The sequence below is a fragment of the Gigantopelta aegis genome, chromosome 3, assembly GCF_016097555.1.
Source record: "Gigantopelta aegis isolate Gae_Host chromosome 3, Gae_host_genome, whole genome shotgun sequence".
Lineage (NCBI taxonomy): Eukaryota > Metazoa > Mollusca > Gastropoda > Neomphalida > Peltospiridae > Gigantopelta > Gigantopelta aegis.
The window spans coordinates 1,478,001-1,496,655 of NC_054701.1; the positions used below are offsets into that span (position 1 = coordinate 1,478,001).

At 39.0% G+C, this 18,655-nt stretch overlaps 1 protein-coding gene across 7 annotated transcripts in view; it reads left to right on the forward strand.

Annotated features, from left to right (window-relative positions):
* LOC121367349 (trichohyalin-like) overlaps nucleotides 1–18,655 on the forward strand; it is a 198,101-nt gene that overhangs the window by 174,412 nt on the left and 5,034 nt on the right. For 6 of the 7 annotated variants that reach the window (XM_041491460.1, XM_041491463.1, XM_041491465.1 and 3 more), the window contains 6 exons: nucleotides 4,118–4,249; nucleotides 4,877–5,094; nucleotides 9,166–9,244; nucleotides 10,913–11,017; nucleotides 14,319–14,402; nucleotides 17,801–17,985. In XM_041491460.1, coding sequence (XP_041347394.1) covers nucleotides 4,118–4,249; nucleotides 4,877–5,094; nucleotides 9,166–9,244; nucleotides 10,913–11,017; nucleotides 14,319–14,402; nucleotides 17,801–17,985 — 803 coding nt within the window. Of the gene's footprint in view, nucleotides 1–4,117; nucleotides 4,250–4,876; nucleotides 5,095–9,165; nucleotides 9,245–10,912; nucleotides 11,018–14,318; nucleotides 14,403–15,195; nucleotides 15,276–17,800; nucleotides 17,986–18,655 lie in introns of all 7 variants that reach the window. The other variant, XM_041491464.1, reaches the window with a different exon arrangement.

Sequence of the window (18,655 nt, forward strand, 5' to 3'; positions counted from 1 at the left end):
TTTTATTCTGTGGAATTTGAGGAGGATCTAGATACTTGCTTAAAATTATGGTACAAAATTTTCAACAATGTATTAGACAAGCATGCCCCTTTAGTTACAAAACGAGTCAAGAGGAAAGAGCAGCCAGGTTGGTATTCCTGTGAAATAACACAAGCCAGACAGTTACGAGACAGATATCACAAGCTATGTATGTGGGATGAATATAAGGTGTGGAGGAACAAAACTAAACAAATTACAGACAAAGCCAAACAAAACTACTATTCTGCTGTGGTGAATGACTCTAGGGATCCAAAATCATTATGGAAATGTATCCATGAGCTAAATCCTCCACATGTATCAAGTCCAGCAGAGCTGAAATCTGACAATGGAACAACACTTAAGGATAAGACCGACATAGCAAACAAATTTAATGACTTCTTTACTTCTTGTATTGAAAATTTGAGAACTAATTCTGGATATGATATGCCAAATCTTGAGAAAGTGGAACGTTTTGTAAAAGAGAGACTCCCAAATGAGGAAAAGTTTAAGATAGCTCCTGTACAAATAAATTATCTTTATAATGAGCTTAAGAACTTAAATGTCAATAAATCATCTATACTTAAGTTAGGTGCCTTGGCAATTGCTTCTTCGTTAACATTTATTTTTAACAAAATAATAGACAGTGGTATTTATCCACAATGTTTTAAAAATGCTAAAGTTACTCCAATTTTCAAGACTGGTGACAAAACTGAAGCTACAAATTATAGGCCAATATCTGTATTGCCAACACTGTCCAAATTAATAGAAAAACATATCTCCATGCAATTTTATGATTACTTAACAAAATTTAACCTTTTACACTCATCTCAATCAGGTTTTAGACCAAAACACTCATGCCAAACAGCACTTATTGATATAACTGATAAATGGTTACATGAAATGAATGAAGGAAATCTAAATGGAGTCATATTTCTTGATTTCAAAAAAGCTTTTGATGTTGTGGACCATTCAATTCTGATTCAAAAGTTAAACATTTATGGCTGCAAAGGGAATTCTCTTAACTTGTTCCAATCTTATTTAACTAACAGGACACAGCAAGTCACTATAGGAATGGCAACATCAGAACCTAAATCCATTATTTATGGTGTTCCACAGGGTTCCATACTAGGACCTCTTCTCTTTATACTGTACATAAATGATCTTCCACTATACATTGAACATTGTACCACAAGTATGTATGCAGATGATTCAACAATGTTCATGTCAGGGAAAACTGTTACTCAAATTCAAGATAAACTACAGCCAGATCTGAATAGTGTAGAAAAATGGTGTTTCTATAATAAAATGTTCATAAACACCAAAAAGACCAAATATATGACTATAGGAACAAGACAAAAAGTTACAATCCAAAATGATATTTCTCTTATAATAAATTCAGAACGTCTACAACACACTGAATGCGAAAAACTTTTAGGAATTAAAGTTGATAATAATTTAAAATGGACAAATCAGGTTAAACATGTGTGTTCCCTGATCTCTAAACGTCTGTATCTGTTATCAAAAATCATTAGGTATTTAAATTTAGATGCAAGAAAACTTTTCTACAATTACCACTCATCGATTACTGCTGTGTAATTTGGGGAAGCTGTAATCAGGATGGATTAGAACGTTTACTAAAACTGCAAAAGAGAGTTGCAAGGACGATATTAGATGTAGATCCTATTACTCCATCTGCCCCACTATTTAAACAGTTAAAATGGATGACAATGGAAACACGAATCCACTATCACAAATGTTTACAAATTTATAAATGTCTATACAATGAAGCCCCAAACTATCTTTCAAACTTATTAATATATGTTGGAGAAAACAATCCCTACAACCTTCGAAATGTAGAGGATAGAAATCTATTAATTCCAAAACCTAAAATGTCTTTATTTAAACATGCTTTCAGTTACTCTGGACCAGTATTTTGGAATAAATTGCCTAAAGCTATCCGATCATCGCCAAATACTGCTGTTTTTAAATATAGACTCAAGAAATATTTTCTAAAATAATATCATTTGTACATATGTTTATTGCCATATATGTATTTTCTATTTGTTCATAAATGTATGCATTGTAATTCTGTATTGTTTGTACCTGAGGGCCTCAGGGAAGATTAGCTTTTGCTAACTGTGTTACCCTCACTAAATAAAGAATTTATTATTATTATTATTATTATTATACAAATATGTACACAGAAAACTAGTTTTTATTGTAAGACTTACTTCACAGTAGAGTATACTTATCTTGCTGCGTCTTGTAGGAGGTATGAAGTATTCCAGTAATAGAGTATACTTATCTTGCTGTGTGTCTTGTAGAATGTATGAAGTATTCCAGTAATAGAGTGTACTTATCTTGCTGTGTGTCTTGTAGAATGTATGAAGTATTCCAGTAATAGAGTGTACTTATCTTGCTGTGTGTCATGTAGAATGTATGAAGTATTCCAGTAATAGAGTGTACTTATCTTGCTGTGTGTCTTGTAGTATGTATGAAGTATTCCAGTAATAGAGTGTATTTATCTTGCTGTGTGTCATGTAGAATGTGTGAAGTATTCCAGTAATAGAGTCTACTTATCTTGCTGTGTGTCTTGTAGGAAGTGTGAAGTATCCCAGTAATAGAGTCTACTTATCTTGCTGTGTGTCTTGTAGGAAGTGTGAAGTATCCCAGTAATAGAGTGTACTTGTCTTGCTGTGTGTCTTGTAGGAAGTGTGAAGTATCCCAGTAATAGAGTGTACTTGTCTTGCTGTGTGTCTTGTAGGAGGTATTAAGTATCCCAGTAATAGAGTATACTTATCTTGCTGTGTGTCTTGTTGAGGAGGTATAAAGTATCCCAGTAATAGAGTGTACCTATCTTGCTGTGTGTCTTGTAGGAGGTATGAAGTATCACAGTAATAGAGTATACTATCTTGCTGTGTGTCTTGTAGGAGGTATGAAGTATCACAGTAATAGAGTATACCTATCTTGCTGTGTGTCTTGCAGGAGGTATGAAGTATCCCAGTAATAGAGTATACTTATCTTGCTGTGTGTCTTGTAGTAGATAAGAAGTATTCCAGTGATAGAGTATACTTCTCTTGCTGTGTGCCTTGCAGGAGGTATGAAGTATTCCAGTGATAGAGTATACTTATCTTGCTGTGTATGAAGTATTCCAGTAATAAGAGTATACTTATCTTGCTGTGTGTCTTGTTGAGGAGGTATAAAGTATCCCAGTAATAGAGTGTACCTATCTTGCTGTGTGTCTTGTAGGAGGTATGAAGTATCACAGTAATAGAGTATACTATCTTGCTGTGTGTCTTGTAGGAGGTATGAAGTATCACAGTAATAGAGTATACCTATCTTGCTGTGTGTCTTGCAGGAGGTATGAAGTATCCCAGTAATAGAGTATACTTATCTTGCTGTGTGTCTTGTAGTAGATAAGAAGTATTCCAGTGATAGAGTATACTTCTCTTGCTGTGTGCCTTGCAGGAGGTATGAAGTATTCCAGTGATAGAGTATACTTATCTTGCTGTGTATGAAGTATTCCAGTAATAAGAGTATACTTATCTTGCTGTGTGTCTTGTAGTAGATAAGAAGTATTCCAGTAATAGAGTATACTTATCTTGCTGTGTGTCTTGTAGTAGATAAGAAGTATTCCAGTGATAGAGTATACTTATCTTGCTGTGTGCCTTGCAGGAAGTATGAAGTATTCCAGTAATAGGGTATACTTATCTTGCTGTGTGTCTTGCAGGAGGTATGAAGTATTCCCGTAATAGGGTATACTTATCTTGCTGTGTATGAAGTATTCCAGTAATAGAGTGTACTTATCTTCCTGTGTGTCTTGTAAGAGGTATGAAGTATTCCAGTAATAGAGTATACTTATCTTGTGTTTCTTGTAGGAGGTATGAAGTATCCCAGTAATAAGAGTATACTTATCTTGCTGTGTGTCTTGCAGGAAGTGTGAATTATTCCAGTAATAGAGTATACTTATCTTGCTGTGTGTCTTGTAGGAAGTATGAAGTATTCCAGTGATAGAGTATACTTATCTTGCTGTGTGTCTTGTAGGAGGTATGAAGTATCCCAGTAATAGAGTATACATATCTTGCTGTGTGTCTTGCAGGAGGTGAATGACCAGAGACAGCAGACACGACAGCTGGCCAAGGAGAAAGTGTTTGCCGTGGCGCGCGCCAAGGACATGGTCCGCGAGCAGACGTCATCCGAGGTGGAGCGCATCAAAGAGAAACTCAAACAGGTACACAAAACCTGAAGTGCATAGTGTACTGTTTCTGTACTCTGAATGTGCTGCTGACCATTTAAAATCTGTATGTAGTGTTTCACAAAGTGTGGAAACTTTAATGGCATGGCAAAATGATGAATAATGCAGTTTAGACTTTACCAAAGTTTACAAAAGTATAATGACACTTTAACAGGTATCAAAACAACTGTATGTTAGACACTAACCAGCCATAGCTAAAAATTCATTTCTCTCCCATCATGTTATGTTCATCATGTTGTGTTCATGACGACGTGTTTATCATGTTGTGTTCATGATGATGTGTTTATCATGTAGTGTTCATGATGACGTATTTATCATGTTGTGTTTATCATGTTGTGTTCATGACGACGTGTTTATCATGTAGTGTTCCCGATGACGTGTTTATCATGTTGTGTTCCTAATGATGTGTTTATCATGTAGTGTTCATGACGACATGTTTATCATGTTGTGTTTATCATGTTGTGTTCATGATGACGTGTTTATCATGTTGTGTTCATGACGACGTGTTTATCATGTAGTGTTCCTGATGACGTGTTTATCATGTTGTGTTCCTAATGACGTGTTTATCATGTTGTGTTCATGATGGCGTGTTCTCTGTTTAAGGACAGTCTCCATGAGATGGACCGACTGCGCGAGTCCGTGCGGCTGCTGGAGGAGGAGGTTCGCGTCATGAGGACAGACAAGGTTCAGATGATGCGACACCAGAAGGAGTGTGTCGCGGCCCTTGAGAGAACGGAGCGCACCGTCATCAACGAGGTCAACGAGGAGTGTCGACGTACCGCCGGACTGCTCGGAATATCACCTAGACGAGTACAGCCTGGGTGAGTTTATGTAGACATACCGCTGGTCTGCTCGGAATATCACCACCACCACGAGTACAGCCTGGGTCAGTTTATGTAGACGTACCGCCGGTCTGCTTGGAATATCACCAAGATGAGTACAGCCTGGGTGAGTTTATGTCGACGTACCGCCGGTCTGCTCGGAATATCACCGAGACGAGTACAGCCTGGGTGAGTTTATGTAGACGTACCGCCGGTCTGCTCGGAATATCACCGAGACGAGTACAGCCTGGGTGAGTTTATGTAGATGTACCACCGGTCTGCTCGGTATATCACCCAGACGAGTACAGTCTGGGTGAGTTTATGTAGACATACCGCCGGTCTGCTCGGAATATCACCCAGACGAATCCAGCCTGGGTGAGTTTATGCCGACGTACCGCCGGTCTGCTCGGTATATCACCACCACGAGTACAGCCTGGGTCAGTTTATGTTGACGTACCGCCGGTCTGCTCGGTATATCACCCAGACGAGTACAGCCTGGCTGAGTTTATGTCAACATACCGCCGGTCTGCTCGGTATATCACCCAGATGAGTACAGTCTGGGTGAGTTTATGTAGACATACCGCCGGTCTGCTCGGAATATTACCCAGACGAGTCCAGCCTGGGTGAGTTTATGTCGACGTACTGCCGGTCTGCTCGGTATATCACCACCACGAGTACAGCCTGGCTGAGTTTATGTCAACATACCGCCGGTCTGCTCGGAATATCACCACCACGAGTACAGCCTGGGTGAGTTTATGTCGACATACCGCTGGTCTGCTCGGAATATCACCCAGACGAGTACAGCCTGGGTGAGTTTATGTAGACATACCACTGGTCTGCTCGGAATATCACCCAGACGAGTACAGCCTGGGTGAGTTTATGTAGACATACCGCTGGTCTGCTCGGAATATCACTCAGACGAGTACAGCCTGGGTGAGTTTATGTCGACGTACCGCCGGTCTGCTCGGTATATCACCACCACGAGTACAGCCTGGGTGAGTTTATGTCGACATACCGAGTACAGTCTGGGGGAGTTTATGTAGACGTACCACCGGTCTGCTCAGTATATCTCCACCACAAGTACAGCCTGGGTGAGTTTATGTAGACATACTGCTGGTCTGCTCGGAATATCACCTTGACGAGTACAGCCTGGGTGAGTTTATGTCGACATACCGCCAGTCTGCTCGGGGAGTACAGTCTGGGGGAGTTTATGTAGACGTACCACCGGTCTGTTCAGTATATCTCCACCACAAGTACAGCCTGGGTGAGTTTATGTCAACGTACCACCGGTCTGCTCGGAATATCACCACCACGAGTACAGCCTGGGTGAGTTTATGTCGACGTACCGCTGGTCTGCTCGGAATATCACCCAGACGAGTACAGCCTGGGTGAGTTTATGTAGACATACTGCTGGTCTGCTCGGAATATCACCCAGACGAGTACAGCCTGGGTGAGTTTATGTAGACGTACCGCTGGTCTGCTCGGAATATCACCCAGACGAGTACAGCCTGGGTGAGTTTATGTAGACGTACCGCTTGTCTGCTCGGAATATCACCGAGACGAGTACAGCCTGGGTGAGTTTATGTCGACGTACCGCCGGTCTGCTAGGAATATCACCCAGACGAGTACAGCCTGGGTGAGTTTATGTCGACGTACCGCCGGCCTGCTCGGTATATCACCACCACGAGTACAGCCTGGGTGAGTTTATGTCGACATACCGCCGGTCTGCTCGGAATATCACCCAGACGAGTACAGCCTGGGTGAGTTTATGTAGACATACTGCTGGTCTGCTCGGAATATCACCCAGACGAGTACAGCCTGGGTGAGTTTATGTAGACGTACCGCTGGTCTGCTCGGAATATCACCCAGACGAGTACAGCCTGGGTGAGTTTATGTAGACGTACCGCTGGTCTGCTCGGAATATCACCGAGACGAGTACAGCCTGGGTGAGTTTATGTCGACGTACCGCCGGTCTGCTAGGAATATCACCCAGACGAGTACAGCCTGGGTGAGTTTATGTCGACGTACCGCCGGCCTGCTCGGTATATCACCACCACGAGTACAGCCTGGGTGAGTTTATGTCGACATACCGCCGGTCTGCTCGGGGAGTACAGTCTGGGGGAGTTTATGTAGACGTACCACCGGTCTGCTCAGTATATCTCCACCACAAGTACAGCCTGGGTGAGTTTATGTAGACATACTGCTGGTCTGCTCGGAATATCACCTTGACGAGTACAGCCTGGGTGAGTTTATGTCGACATACCGCCAGTCTGCTTGGGGAGTACAGTCTGGGGGAGTTTATGTAGACGTACCACCGGTCTGCTCAGTATATCTCCACCACAAGTACAGCCTGGCTGAGTTTATGTCGACGTACCGCCGGTCTGCTCGGAATATCACCTCAACGAGTACAGCCTGGGTGAGTTTATGTCGACGTACCACCGGTCTGCTCAGTATATCTCCACCACAAGTACAGCCTGGGTGAGTTTATGTAGACATACCGCCGGTCTGCTCGGAATATCACCCAGACGAGTACAGCCTGGGTGAGTTTATTTAGACATACCGCCGGTCTGCTCGGAATATCACCCAGACGAGTACAGCCTGGGTGAGTTTATGTAGACATACTGCTGGTCTGCTCGGAATATCACCTCGACGAGTACAGCCTGGGTCAGTTTATGTCAACGTACCACCGGTCTGCTCGGTATTTCACTGACACAAGTACAGCCTGGCTGAGTTTATGTCGACATACCGCAGGTCTGCTCGGAATATCACCTCGACGAGTACAGCCTGGGTGAGTTTATGTCGACGTACCGCCGGTCTGCTTGGAATATCACCTCGACGAGTACAGCCTGGGTGAGTTTATGTCGACGTACCGCCGGTCTGCTCGGAATATCACCTCGACGAGTACAGCCTGGGTGAGTTTATGTAGACATACCGCCGGTCTGCTCAGTATATCACCTCAAAGAGTACAGCCTGGGTGAGTTAATGTAGACATACCGCCGGTCTGCTCAGTATATCACCTCAACGAGTACAGCCTGGCTGAGTTTATGTCGACATGCCGCCGGTCTGCTCAGTATATCACCTCAACGAGTACAGCCTGGGTGAGTTTATGTAGACATACCGCCGGTCTGCTCAGTATATCACCTCAATGAGTACAGCCTGGGTGAGTTTATGTAGACATACCGCTGGTCTGCTCGGTATATCACCTCGACGAGTACAGCCTGGGTGAGTTTATGTAGACATACCGCCGGTCTGCTCGGAATATCACCTCGACGAGTACAGCCTGGGTGAGTTTATGTCGACGTACCGTCTGTCTGCTCGGTATATCACCGAGATGAGTACAGCCTGGGTGAGTTTATGTAGACGTACCGCTGGTCTGCTCGGAATATCACCGAGACGAGTACAGCCTGGGTGAGTTTATGTAGACATACCGCCGGTCTGCTCGGAATATCACCTCGACGAGTACAGCCTGGGTGAGTTTATGTCGACGTACCGTCTGTCTGCTCGGTATATCACTGAGATGAGTACAGCCTGGGTGAGTTTATGTTGACGTACCGCCGGTCTGCTCGGAATATCACCTCGACGAGTACAGCCTGGGTGAGTTTATGTAGACATACCGCCGGTCTGCTCGGAATATCACTGAGATGAGTACAGCCTGGGTGAGTTTATGTAGACATACCGCCGGTCTGCTCGGAATATCACCTCGACGAGTACAGCCTGGGTGAGTTTATGTAGACATACCGTCTGTCTGCTCGGTATATCACCGAGATGAGTACAGCCTGGGTGAGTTTATGTTGACGTACCGCCGGTCTGCTCGGTATATCACTGAGACGAGTACAGCCTGGGTGAGTTTATGTAGACATACAAAGGCTGTGGTACGTGCTGATCTGTCTTAAGACGTGCTCATAAAACACCTTTTATTGCTATTTTGAATGAGTAACCTTATTGATTTCAGTGATTTTATTATCTTTCTAATTAGTATAAAATATTACAGAAATAAATTAATTAATGACATCTTTACTATTAATGTTTATTTATGTAGAGTTTATTAATGAGATATATTTGTTGTTGTAGATCACATGATTCGGTCTGTGTGAGTCCAGACAACAGCCACCCTACAAACAAATACCGGACACCAATCACCACAGCACTGGTTAGTATGGTGGATACAATAATAGAGTTCATCATATAACATATTTTACCAATAAGCCAGAGCGTCGACAAATCCCAATTAACATAGACTCGGTTGATATTAGAAAACACTTGTGATGAATCCTAGGGATTACCATTGCGAGGTGTAGAATTGTGTTGTGAGAAAACACTTGTAATGAATCCTGGGGGTTACAATTGTGTTGTCAGGCTACAGGTTTACGGAGGCCCTTACAACATTTTAATGTGCAGGCTGGAATTTTGTGATTTATACAAACAAAACAGTAGTGTTTGTGTTTGTGGTTAACTGTATGTCATTTGTACACTATATGCACTCATTGTTTTATGTACCCCATGTCTACACAGATATAAATATTGTTCCCATTTTACAAAAATATAAATATTTAATACTTAATACACAAACATGTAATAAAATTAGCATAAATTCAAAACATAATATTTTAGAATATTAAAGACAAAAGTTGATGTAAAATAAGTTGGTAATTAAGTATTAAAACAAATGTTGAGAAATACATGACACCATTCGTCTGTTTAGCTGACATCATCCAGCACCTATTTAGAAACGGTATAAACATAATGATAACACTGAATGATCTACTGTAGCCTTGTACAAAAGCTAGCTATTTCATTAAAGTGAGCAAGACCATTTATTATGGTTTAAACAATTTAAAAATTATTTTTAATGATAAAATGTGTTCTTGTATTCAGCCAAACCATGATAAAATGTTTCTTGTATTCAGGCAAACCATGATAAAATGTTTTCTTTATTCAGGCAAACCATGATAAAATGTTTTCTTGTATTCAGGCAAACCATGATAAAATGTTTTCTTGTATTCAGGCAAACCATGATAAAATGTTTCTTGTATTCAGGCAAACCATGATAAAATGTTTTCTTGTATTCAGGCAAACCATGATAAAATGTTTTCTTGTATTCAGGCAAACCATGATAAAATGTTTCTAGTATTCAGGCAAACCATGATAAAATGTTTTCTTGTATTCAGGCAAACCATGATAAAATGTTTTCTTTATTCAGGCAAACCATGATAAAATGTTTGCTTGTATCCAGGCAAACCATGATAAAATGTTTTTTTGTATTCAGGCAAACCTTGATAAAATGTTTCTAGTATTCAGGCAAACCATGATAAAATGTTTTCTTGTATTCAGGCAAACCATGATAAAATGTTTTCTTGTATTCAGGCAAACCATGATAAAATGTTTTCTTTATTCAGGCAAACCATGATAAAATGTTTTCTTTATTCAGGCAAACCATGATAAAATGTTTCTAGTATTCAGGCAAACCATGATAAAATGTTTTCTTGTATTCAGGCAAACCTTGATAAAATGTTTTCTTTATTCAGGCAAACCATGATAAAATGTTTCTTGTATTCAGGCAAACCTTGATCAAATGTTTTCTTTATTCAGGCAAACCATGATAAAATGTTTCTTGTATTCAGGCAAACCATGATAAAATGTTTTCTTGTATTCAGGCAAACCATGATAAAATGTTTTCTTGTATTCAGGCAAACCATGATAAAATGTTTTCTTTATTCAGGCAAACCATGATAAAATGTTTGCTTGTATCCAGGCAAACCATGATAAAATGTTTTTTTGTATTCAGGCAAACCTTGATAAAATGTTTTTTTGTATTCAGGCAAACCTTCGGGCATGTAACGAGGAATTAAGAAATCACATCCATGAGCTTAAACAGGAAGTAGAGTCACAGAAATCTCTCCTGCTAGCCTCTCAGAAAGAACAGGTAAAACTGATTACAGGTAAAACTAATTTTAGGTCAAACTGATTACGGGTAAAACTACATTACACCTGAATACAGGTGTCTCTTTGATGAATGTAATAATAGACACATCAGTCTTTTCACCTGTAGCTGCATAGATGTCTACAGACCAGAAATTTTACTTTCAGCATGAAATTTTTATAAACTCTTTCATATAATATTAATAACGGATTTTTAACAAATGTTCTCTGTGTTTTCTAGTCTAGGTTAATTACTGTATAAGTTTATTATTTTTTTGTACATTGATAAAATACATTAAGTTTGTTTATGTTAAAAAAAGACTAGCATATTATGACTTACAAATATTTGTGTATTGTTTGGTTAATGAAATGGTTTTGATTCATAAATGTGATACCAAAATCTGAAGACCTTTTTTTTTTTTAAATAACTTTATTCACCATGTAACTTGGTAGTGTATGACATGTTTTTTGTTGTGTTTTTAAAGGAACAGTTGATACCGTTTAAATTTTGCAGCAGTTATGTTTATATTAGTGTCATTACCAGTAATGAATATAGAGCACTAAAACCTTGTAATAAACTGACTCCTGTCTCCATCTGTGTTGTAGACGGAGCGAATAGAATCCATGCATGAATATAGAGCACTAAAACCTTGTAATAAACTGACTCCTGTCTCCATCTGTGTTGTAGACGGAGCTAGAATCCATGCATGAATATAGAGCACTAAAACCTTGTAATAAACTGACTCCTGTCTCCATCTGTGTTGTAGAGGGAGCGAATAGAATCCATGCATGAATATAGAGCACTAAAACCTTGTAATAAACTGACTCCTGTCTCCATCTGTGTTGTAGAGGGAGCGAATAGAATCCATGCATGAATATAGAGCACTAAAACCTTGTAATAAACTGACTCCTGTCTCCATCTGTGTTGTAGAGGGAGCGAATAGAATCCATGCATGAATATAGAGCACTAAAACCTTGTAATAAACTGACTCCTGTCTCCATCTGTGTTGTAGAGGGAGCGAATAGAATCCATGCATGAATATAGAGCACTAAAACCTTGTAATAAACTGACTCCTGTCTCCATCTGTGTTGTAGAGGGAGCGAATAGAATCCATGCATGAATATAGAGCACTAAAACTTTGTAATAAACTGACTCCTGTCTCCATCTGTGTTGTAGAGGGAGCGAATAGAAATGCATGAATATAGAGCACTAAAACCTTGTAATAAACTGACTCCTGTCTCCATCTGTGTTGTAGAGGGAGCGAATAGAATCCATGCATGAATATAGAGCACTAAAACCTTGTAATAAACTGACTCCTGTCTCCATCTGTGTTGTAGAGGGAGCGAATAGAATCCATGCATGAATATAGAGCACTAAAACCTTGTAATAAACTGACTCCTGTCTCCATCTGTGTTGTAGAGGGAGCGAATAGAATCCATGCATGAATATAGAGCACTAAAACCTTGTAATAAACTGACTCCTGTCTCCATCTGTGTTGTAGAGGGAGCGAATAGAATCCATGCATGAATATAGAGCACTAAAACCTTGTAATAAACTGACTCCTGTCTCCATCTGTGTTGTAGAGGGAGCGAATAGAATCCATGCATGAATATAGAGCACTAAAACCTTGTAATAAACTGACTCCTGTCTCCATCTGTGTTGTAGAGGGAGCGAATAGAATCCATGCATGAATATAGAGCACTAAAACCTTGTAATAAACTGACTCCTGTCTCCATCTGTGTTGTAGAGGGAGCGAATAGAATCCATGCATGAATATAGAGCACTAAAACCTTGTAATAAACTGACTCCTGTCTCCATCTGTGTTGTAGAGGGAGCGAATAGAATCCATGCATGAATATAGAGCACTAAAACCTTGTAATAAACTGACTCCTGTCTCCATCTGTGTTGTAGAGGGAGCGAATAGAATCCATGCATGAATATAGAGCACTAAAACCTTGTAATAAACTGACTCCTGTCTCCATCTGTGTTGTAGAGGGAGCGAATAGAATCCATGCATGAATATAGAGCACTAAAACCTTGTAATAAACTGACTCCTGTCTCCATCTGTGTTGTAGAGGAAGCGAATAGAATCCATGCATGAATATAGAGCACTAAAACCTTGTAATAAACTGACTCCTGTCTCCATCTGTGTTGTAGAGGGAGCGAATAGAATCCATGCATGAATATAGAGCACTAAAACCTTGTAATAAACTGACTCCTGTCTCCATCTGTGTTGTAGAGGGAGCGAATAGAATCCATGCATGAATATAGAGCACTAAAACCTTGTAATAAACTGACTCCTGTCTCCATCTGTGTTGTAGAGGGAGCGAATAGAATCCATGCATGAATATAGAGCACTAAAACCTTGTAATAAACTGACTCCTGTCTCCATCTGTGTTGTAGAGGGAGCGAATAGAATCCATGCATGAATATAGAGCACTAAAACCTTGTAATAAACTGACTCCTGTCTCCATCTGTGTTGTAGAGGGAGCGAATAGAATCCATGCATGAATATAGAGCACTAAAACCTTGTAATAAACTGACTCCTGTCTCCATCTGTGTTGTAGAGGGAGCGAATAGAATCCATGCATGAATATAGAGCACTAAAACCTTGTAATAAACTGACTCCTGTCTCCATCTGTGTTGTAGAGGGAGCGAATAGAATCCATGCATGAATATAGAGCACTAAAACCTTGTAATAAACTGACTCTTGTCTCCATCTGTGTTGTAGAGGGAGCGAATAGAATCCATGCATGAATATAGAGCACTAAAACCTTGTAATAAACTGACTCCTGTCTCCATCTGTGTTGTAGAGGGAGCGAATAGAATCCATGCATGAATATAGAGCACTAAAACCTTGTAATAAACTGACTCCTGTCTCCATCTGTGTTGTAGAGGGAGCGAATAGAATCCATGCATGAATATAGAGCACTAAAACCTTGTAATAAACTGACTCCTGTCTCCATCTGTGTTGTAGAGGGAGCGAATAGAATCCATGCATGAATATAGAGCACTAAAACCTTGTAATAAACTGACTCCTGTCTCCATCTGTGTTGTAGAGGGAGCGAATAGAATCCATGCATGAATATAGAGCACTAAAACCTTGTAATAAACTGACTCCTGTCTCCATCTGTGTTGTAGAGGGAGCGAATAGAATCCATGCATGAATATAGAGCACTAAAACCTGTAATAAACTGACTCCTGTGTCCATCTGTGTTGTAGAGGGAGCGAATAGAATCCATGCATGAATATAGAGCACTAAAACCTTGTAATAAACTGACTCCTGTCTCCATCTGTGTTGTAGAGGGAGCGAATAGAATCCATGCATGACGAGATGGAACGCGAGAAGAACAACGAGCTGGATACACTAAAAGATCGACTTCTTCGGGTGAGAGATTCTAGTTTAAATCATATCACCAAACATTCTTCAGTATGCTATAATTTAACTGGTTATTGGCATTAATAAGTCAAAATGTTCAAGTTATATTAATGCGGCGTAGTTTTCGACATATTAAGACAGCCCGGAATATATGCCTGTAAAATTTGCCCTTTCAAAATGGTCCTTTTAGTCATTTCACATACGAATGACTTGATTTTGTATCATTCTTGTGTGTCACCCATCCACTGACTAAAGAACAGATGTATTGGACACTAATTATTATAAATCATCAGCCTCTTAGCATAATATCGTAACTCTGTTTTAGAGGTTTTCAGAAAAATTGGAAAAGATATTTTTATACAAAATGAAACGAATTCTTCAAAGAATATTTGAACAAGATTATCAAGACCAAATTTTGTTTTATTTGTTTTTGTTCAAAATATCTTTAAAGAATTAATTTCTGCTTTTATAAAAATCAGGGTTTTTTCTCCATTTTCCTTAAAAGCTGTAAGTGGCTGACAAGATTCTACTATAACATAAAAAATACACTTCATACTACAATCATACGTACAGTACCATTTTGCCTACAATCATACATATGGTATCATTTTGCCTCGAATAATCAAGATGAAAACTTACTTAATTGGTAAACAAGCTATATATGGACTTCTTTCACATATTTATTCAAACTTGAGTGAAAAGATATTTCTCAAGGGTTTTCTAGAGAATACAAAGCATGAATATATAATAACTCCATGAATATTTAACATATGTAAATGAGCACAGTGTATTTATAATTTAGATTGGGCAGGAAGTGATTGATATTCGTCGCATGGCGATGAAACAAAGAGTGGTTCAGAACGATGATAACCGAGCCAGTCTGTAAGACATTTCAGTGAATAGTTGGTAGATTCTGTTTGGAGGTTTTCTCACAGTTTACCTAGTACACCTAGCTCAACCAGGTCACAATGATTACTGTAGAATGTCAACAAGCTAATTAAATTGTCACCACATTCAAAATATATTGAACATTAAATTAAATTTTAATGCATTTAGATTCTAAAAATATTTCTTTAAATTTGTTTTGAAAAACCAACAACATTATTTATAAATGATATATGACTAGTATGATATTGGAATGAAGAATAAATCCATTGATTTTCGTTTTAAAGCAAACTTTTAAAAGATAATTGTATTAGCTGTTGACAATTTTTAACCGCTTTCTAACCTTGCATACTATTTTCAGCAGCACTTGTGGAATTAACCTTGGTGTTTTAGGTTTATAGCAACATGACCTTAAAAATTTACATATTTCTTATTTAGTGTCATGAAGCCATTTTGAAATAATGAGCCAGTGAGAAGAAATGTTTTAAAATATTAATAATAAAAAATATGGCAGCTATTAAAATGGCAAATAGTATTTTAAAATGATGAGTTTATTTATTTGGCAGTTGACTGAAATAAATAAATGTAGTTTAAAAAGTTTCAAACTATTTTTGTAGGTAAATTTGAAAAATGATGTGATAATTTCTAATTAGAATTTGCTTGGTGACCAACTTTAAATTCTTCGAGATATTAAATTCAGTAAAAATGTTCAGCTACTCACCAAAATATGGATGTTTTTTCTAGTTTAGTGAAACACATTTAGAAAATATGTAAATGTTAGGTTAAAGCAGTCATGAATCCTGGAAAGACAGTGTGCAAAGCACAAATACTATAACTGTGATGTCACGCTTGTATCCTGTTGGTCACCGTCTGTAGAGTTTGCAATACAAGTAATTTGTTTTCACCACTAAGTAAAAGTTAGTGCTTGTAATTATTTATAGTCATGTAGTTCGAGCTATAACCTTTTCCTTTCAAAACAATCAATAAAATATTTTGGTGTGAATAAACTGACCAAACCAGTTTAATTGCCATATATGAGGTGTGAAACATGGAAGTATACAGGTAGTTGTGACACTTGGTAACTTAAATAGATGTATGTGATGCAGAAGATGCATTTCTGAAGAGCCCAGTAGAAACAGGTGCTGGTTAGCAAGTTACACCGATTTTTCTTTTAGAGCAAACATCACTGATACTATTTTTAGAGCATACATTAGAGATACTAACTAAACATTTTGTAGATGTTTTGTTACTAACGGTTACAACATACTGAGAACAGCATACATCAGCCAGTATATTTGACTGCTACCTCTATTTATTGTGTAAAGGAATTGTGTACTTTTTAATAGTCAACTATTAAGAGCAATATCTTTATTATATTTTCTAAATTAACCTGAATGGACTTTAATAATTTGGCTTTTGTAAGTGGGAAATTGATCAGAATTTTAAATTTAATTTTAAGAAAAAAAAAAAAAAGCATTCTCAAACAAAATAATTTTAATAATTAAAACAAACACTTTTAAATTAAAAATTGGTTACCATGACAACAGTAGGTGCAGAACTGTTGACTAGTTGGTGTATGTGTTCTTGGTCAATGCTACTAACACACAATGTATCAGACTTTTGTTTTTGAAAAAACGAGGGGAGTGAAATATTGTTTTCCTCAAAATGTCGTTGGAGAATATCACAATCCGCCAAATAATCAGTGTTAGAAGGGAGGTGTGGTCTGTTAAAACAAGGGGCAGGGTGATTCACACCTCTTAAAATAATCAGTGTTAGAAAGGAGGTGTGGTCTGTTGAAACTAGGGGCAGGGTGATTCACACCTCTTAAAATAATCAGTGTTAGAAGGGAGGTGTGGTCTGTTGAAACAAGGGGCAGGGTGAATCACACCTCTTAAAATAATCAGTGTTAGAAGGGAGGTGTGGTCTGTTGAAACAAGGGGCAGGGTGAATCACACCTCTTAAAATAATCAGTGTTAGAAGGGAGGTGTGGTCTGTTGAAACAAGGGGCAGGGTGAATCACACCTCACCAAATAATCAGTGTTAGAAGGGAGGTGTGGTCTGTTGAAACAAGGGGCAGGGTGAATCACACCTCACCAAATAATCAGTGTTAGAAGGGAGGTGTGGTCTGTTGAAACAAGGGGCAGGGTGAATCACACCTCACCAAATAATCAGTGTTAGAAGGGAGGTGTGGTCTGTTGAAACAAGGGGCAGGGTGATACACACAGCAACAAAGGATGTTTTTTATTAACTTGCACATTGACAGGACCATACCTACCGCAGCTTGCAAAGTCATGGGGCACTGGTTGGGATGGGGATCTAAACAGTCTCCATCAAGGGAGATCAATCCTGCTACCCATCACACCTCACATATACCCTCTACCCCATATCTACACCTGCCCTGACATATAAAGTTCTAAACTAAGTCAGAGTTGCACTCTTCCCTCAAAACCCAAAGTCTGATGCGTGTATTTAGTGTTGTGTTGTGTTGCTTGGCGTCACCGCTGTGTTGATTCTCACACCAGGAGCACCTGGCCGAGGTGAGTCGTCACGAGCAGACTTATGGCTGGGACGGAGACATGGCCGCCCGTCTGCAGGACAGGGAGAACGAGTTGAGAGTCATGCAGCAAGATGCTCGCCGGTGGAAGGAGCAGACGGCGCAGGTCTTAGCCAGGCAGTTCGAGGTCGAGCTCAGCAGAGAGCTGAAAAAGTAATCAAACGAGACTCGCATGTTTTTATCGTCTTAAGAGTTTGACAGGCAGTTCGAGATGGAACTGGTCAAATATTTGTGTATCTGTCTGGACTTTGAAGGATCATAATGTTAAAGATTTCAAAATGGCTGAGTTCTATTGGATCTTTTTCAATTTTCAATTTGTTTATTTTGTATTTATGTTTCTGCATACTAGTTGGAGAAGCAGTACAGTTGTATATAAAATGTTTTAAAAGACTGAGTGTTTGGCATGTCTCTTTGACAGTGGCGGCACAGTATGTTGTTATCTTAAAATACTGAGTCTTGTTTTGTCATGTCTCTCGGACAGTCAAAAGGCATAGTGCTAGTGTGTTAAAACATTTAAAATTACTCTTTTCAGCAGTGTGTCATAAATATCTAAACAGGTTGAATTTTGTTGCTTATTGTATAGCAATCTCAACTTGGATGAGCATAATCGTAAATGTCTATAAAGACTGAGTCTATTGCATTTTTTATGCACTGAAACAGTATGTCAATATTTTTAAAAGACTGAGTCTGAGTGAGACGAAAAGAATATATGATCACAGCTGGATTTCTTTTGTTTAAATCTTGTTAAATTCTCTTGTCTTTTGTAGTCATTAATTTATCCAGTAGTCTCACAGGGTTTAAAGTTAGTTTTGTTTAATAACAC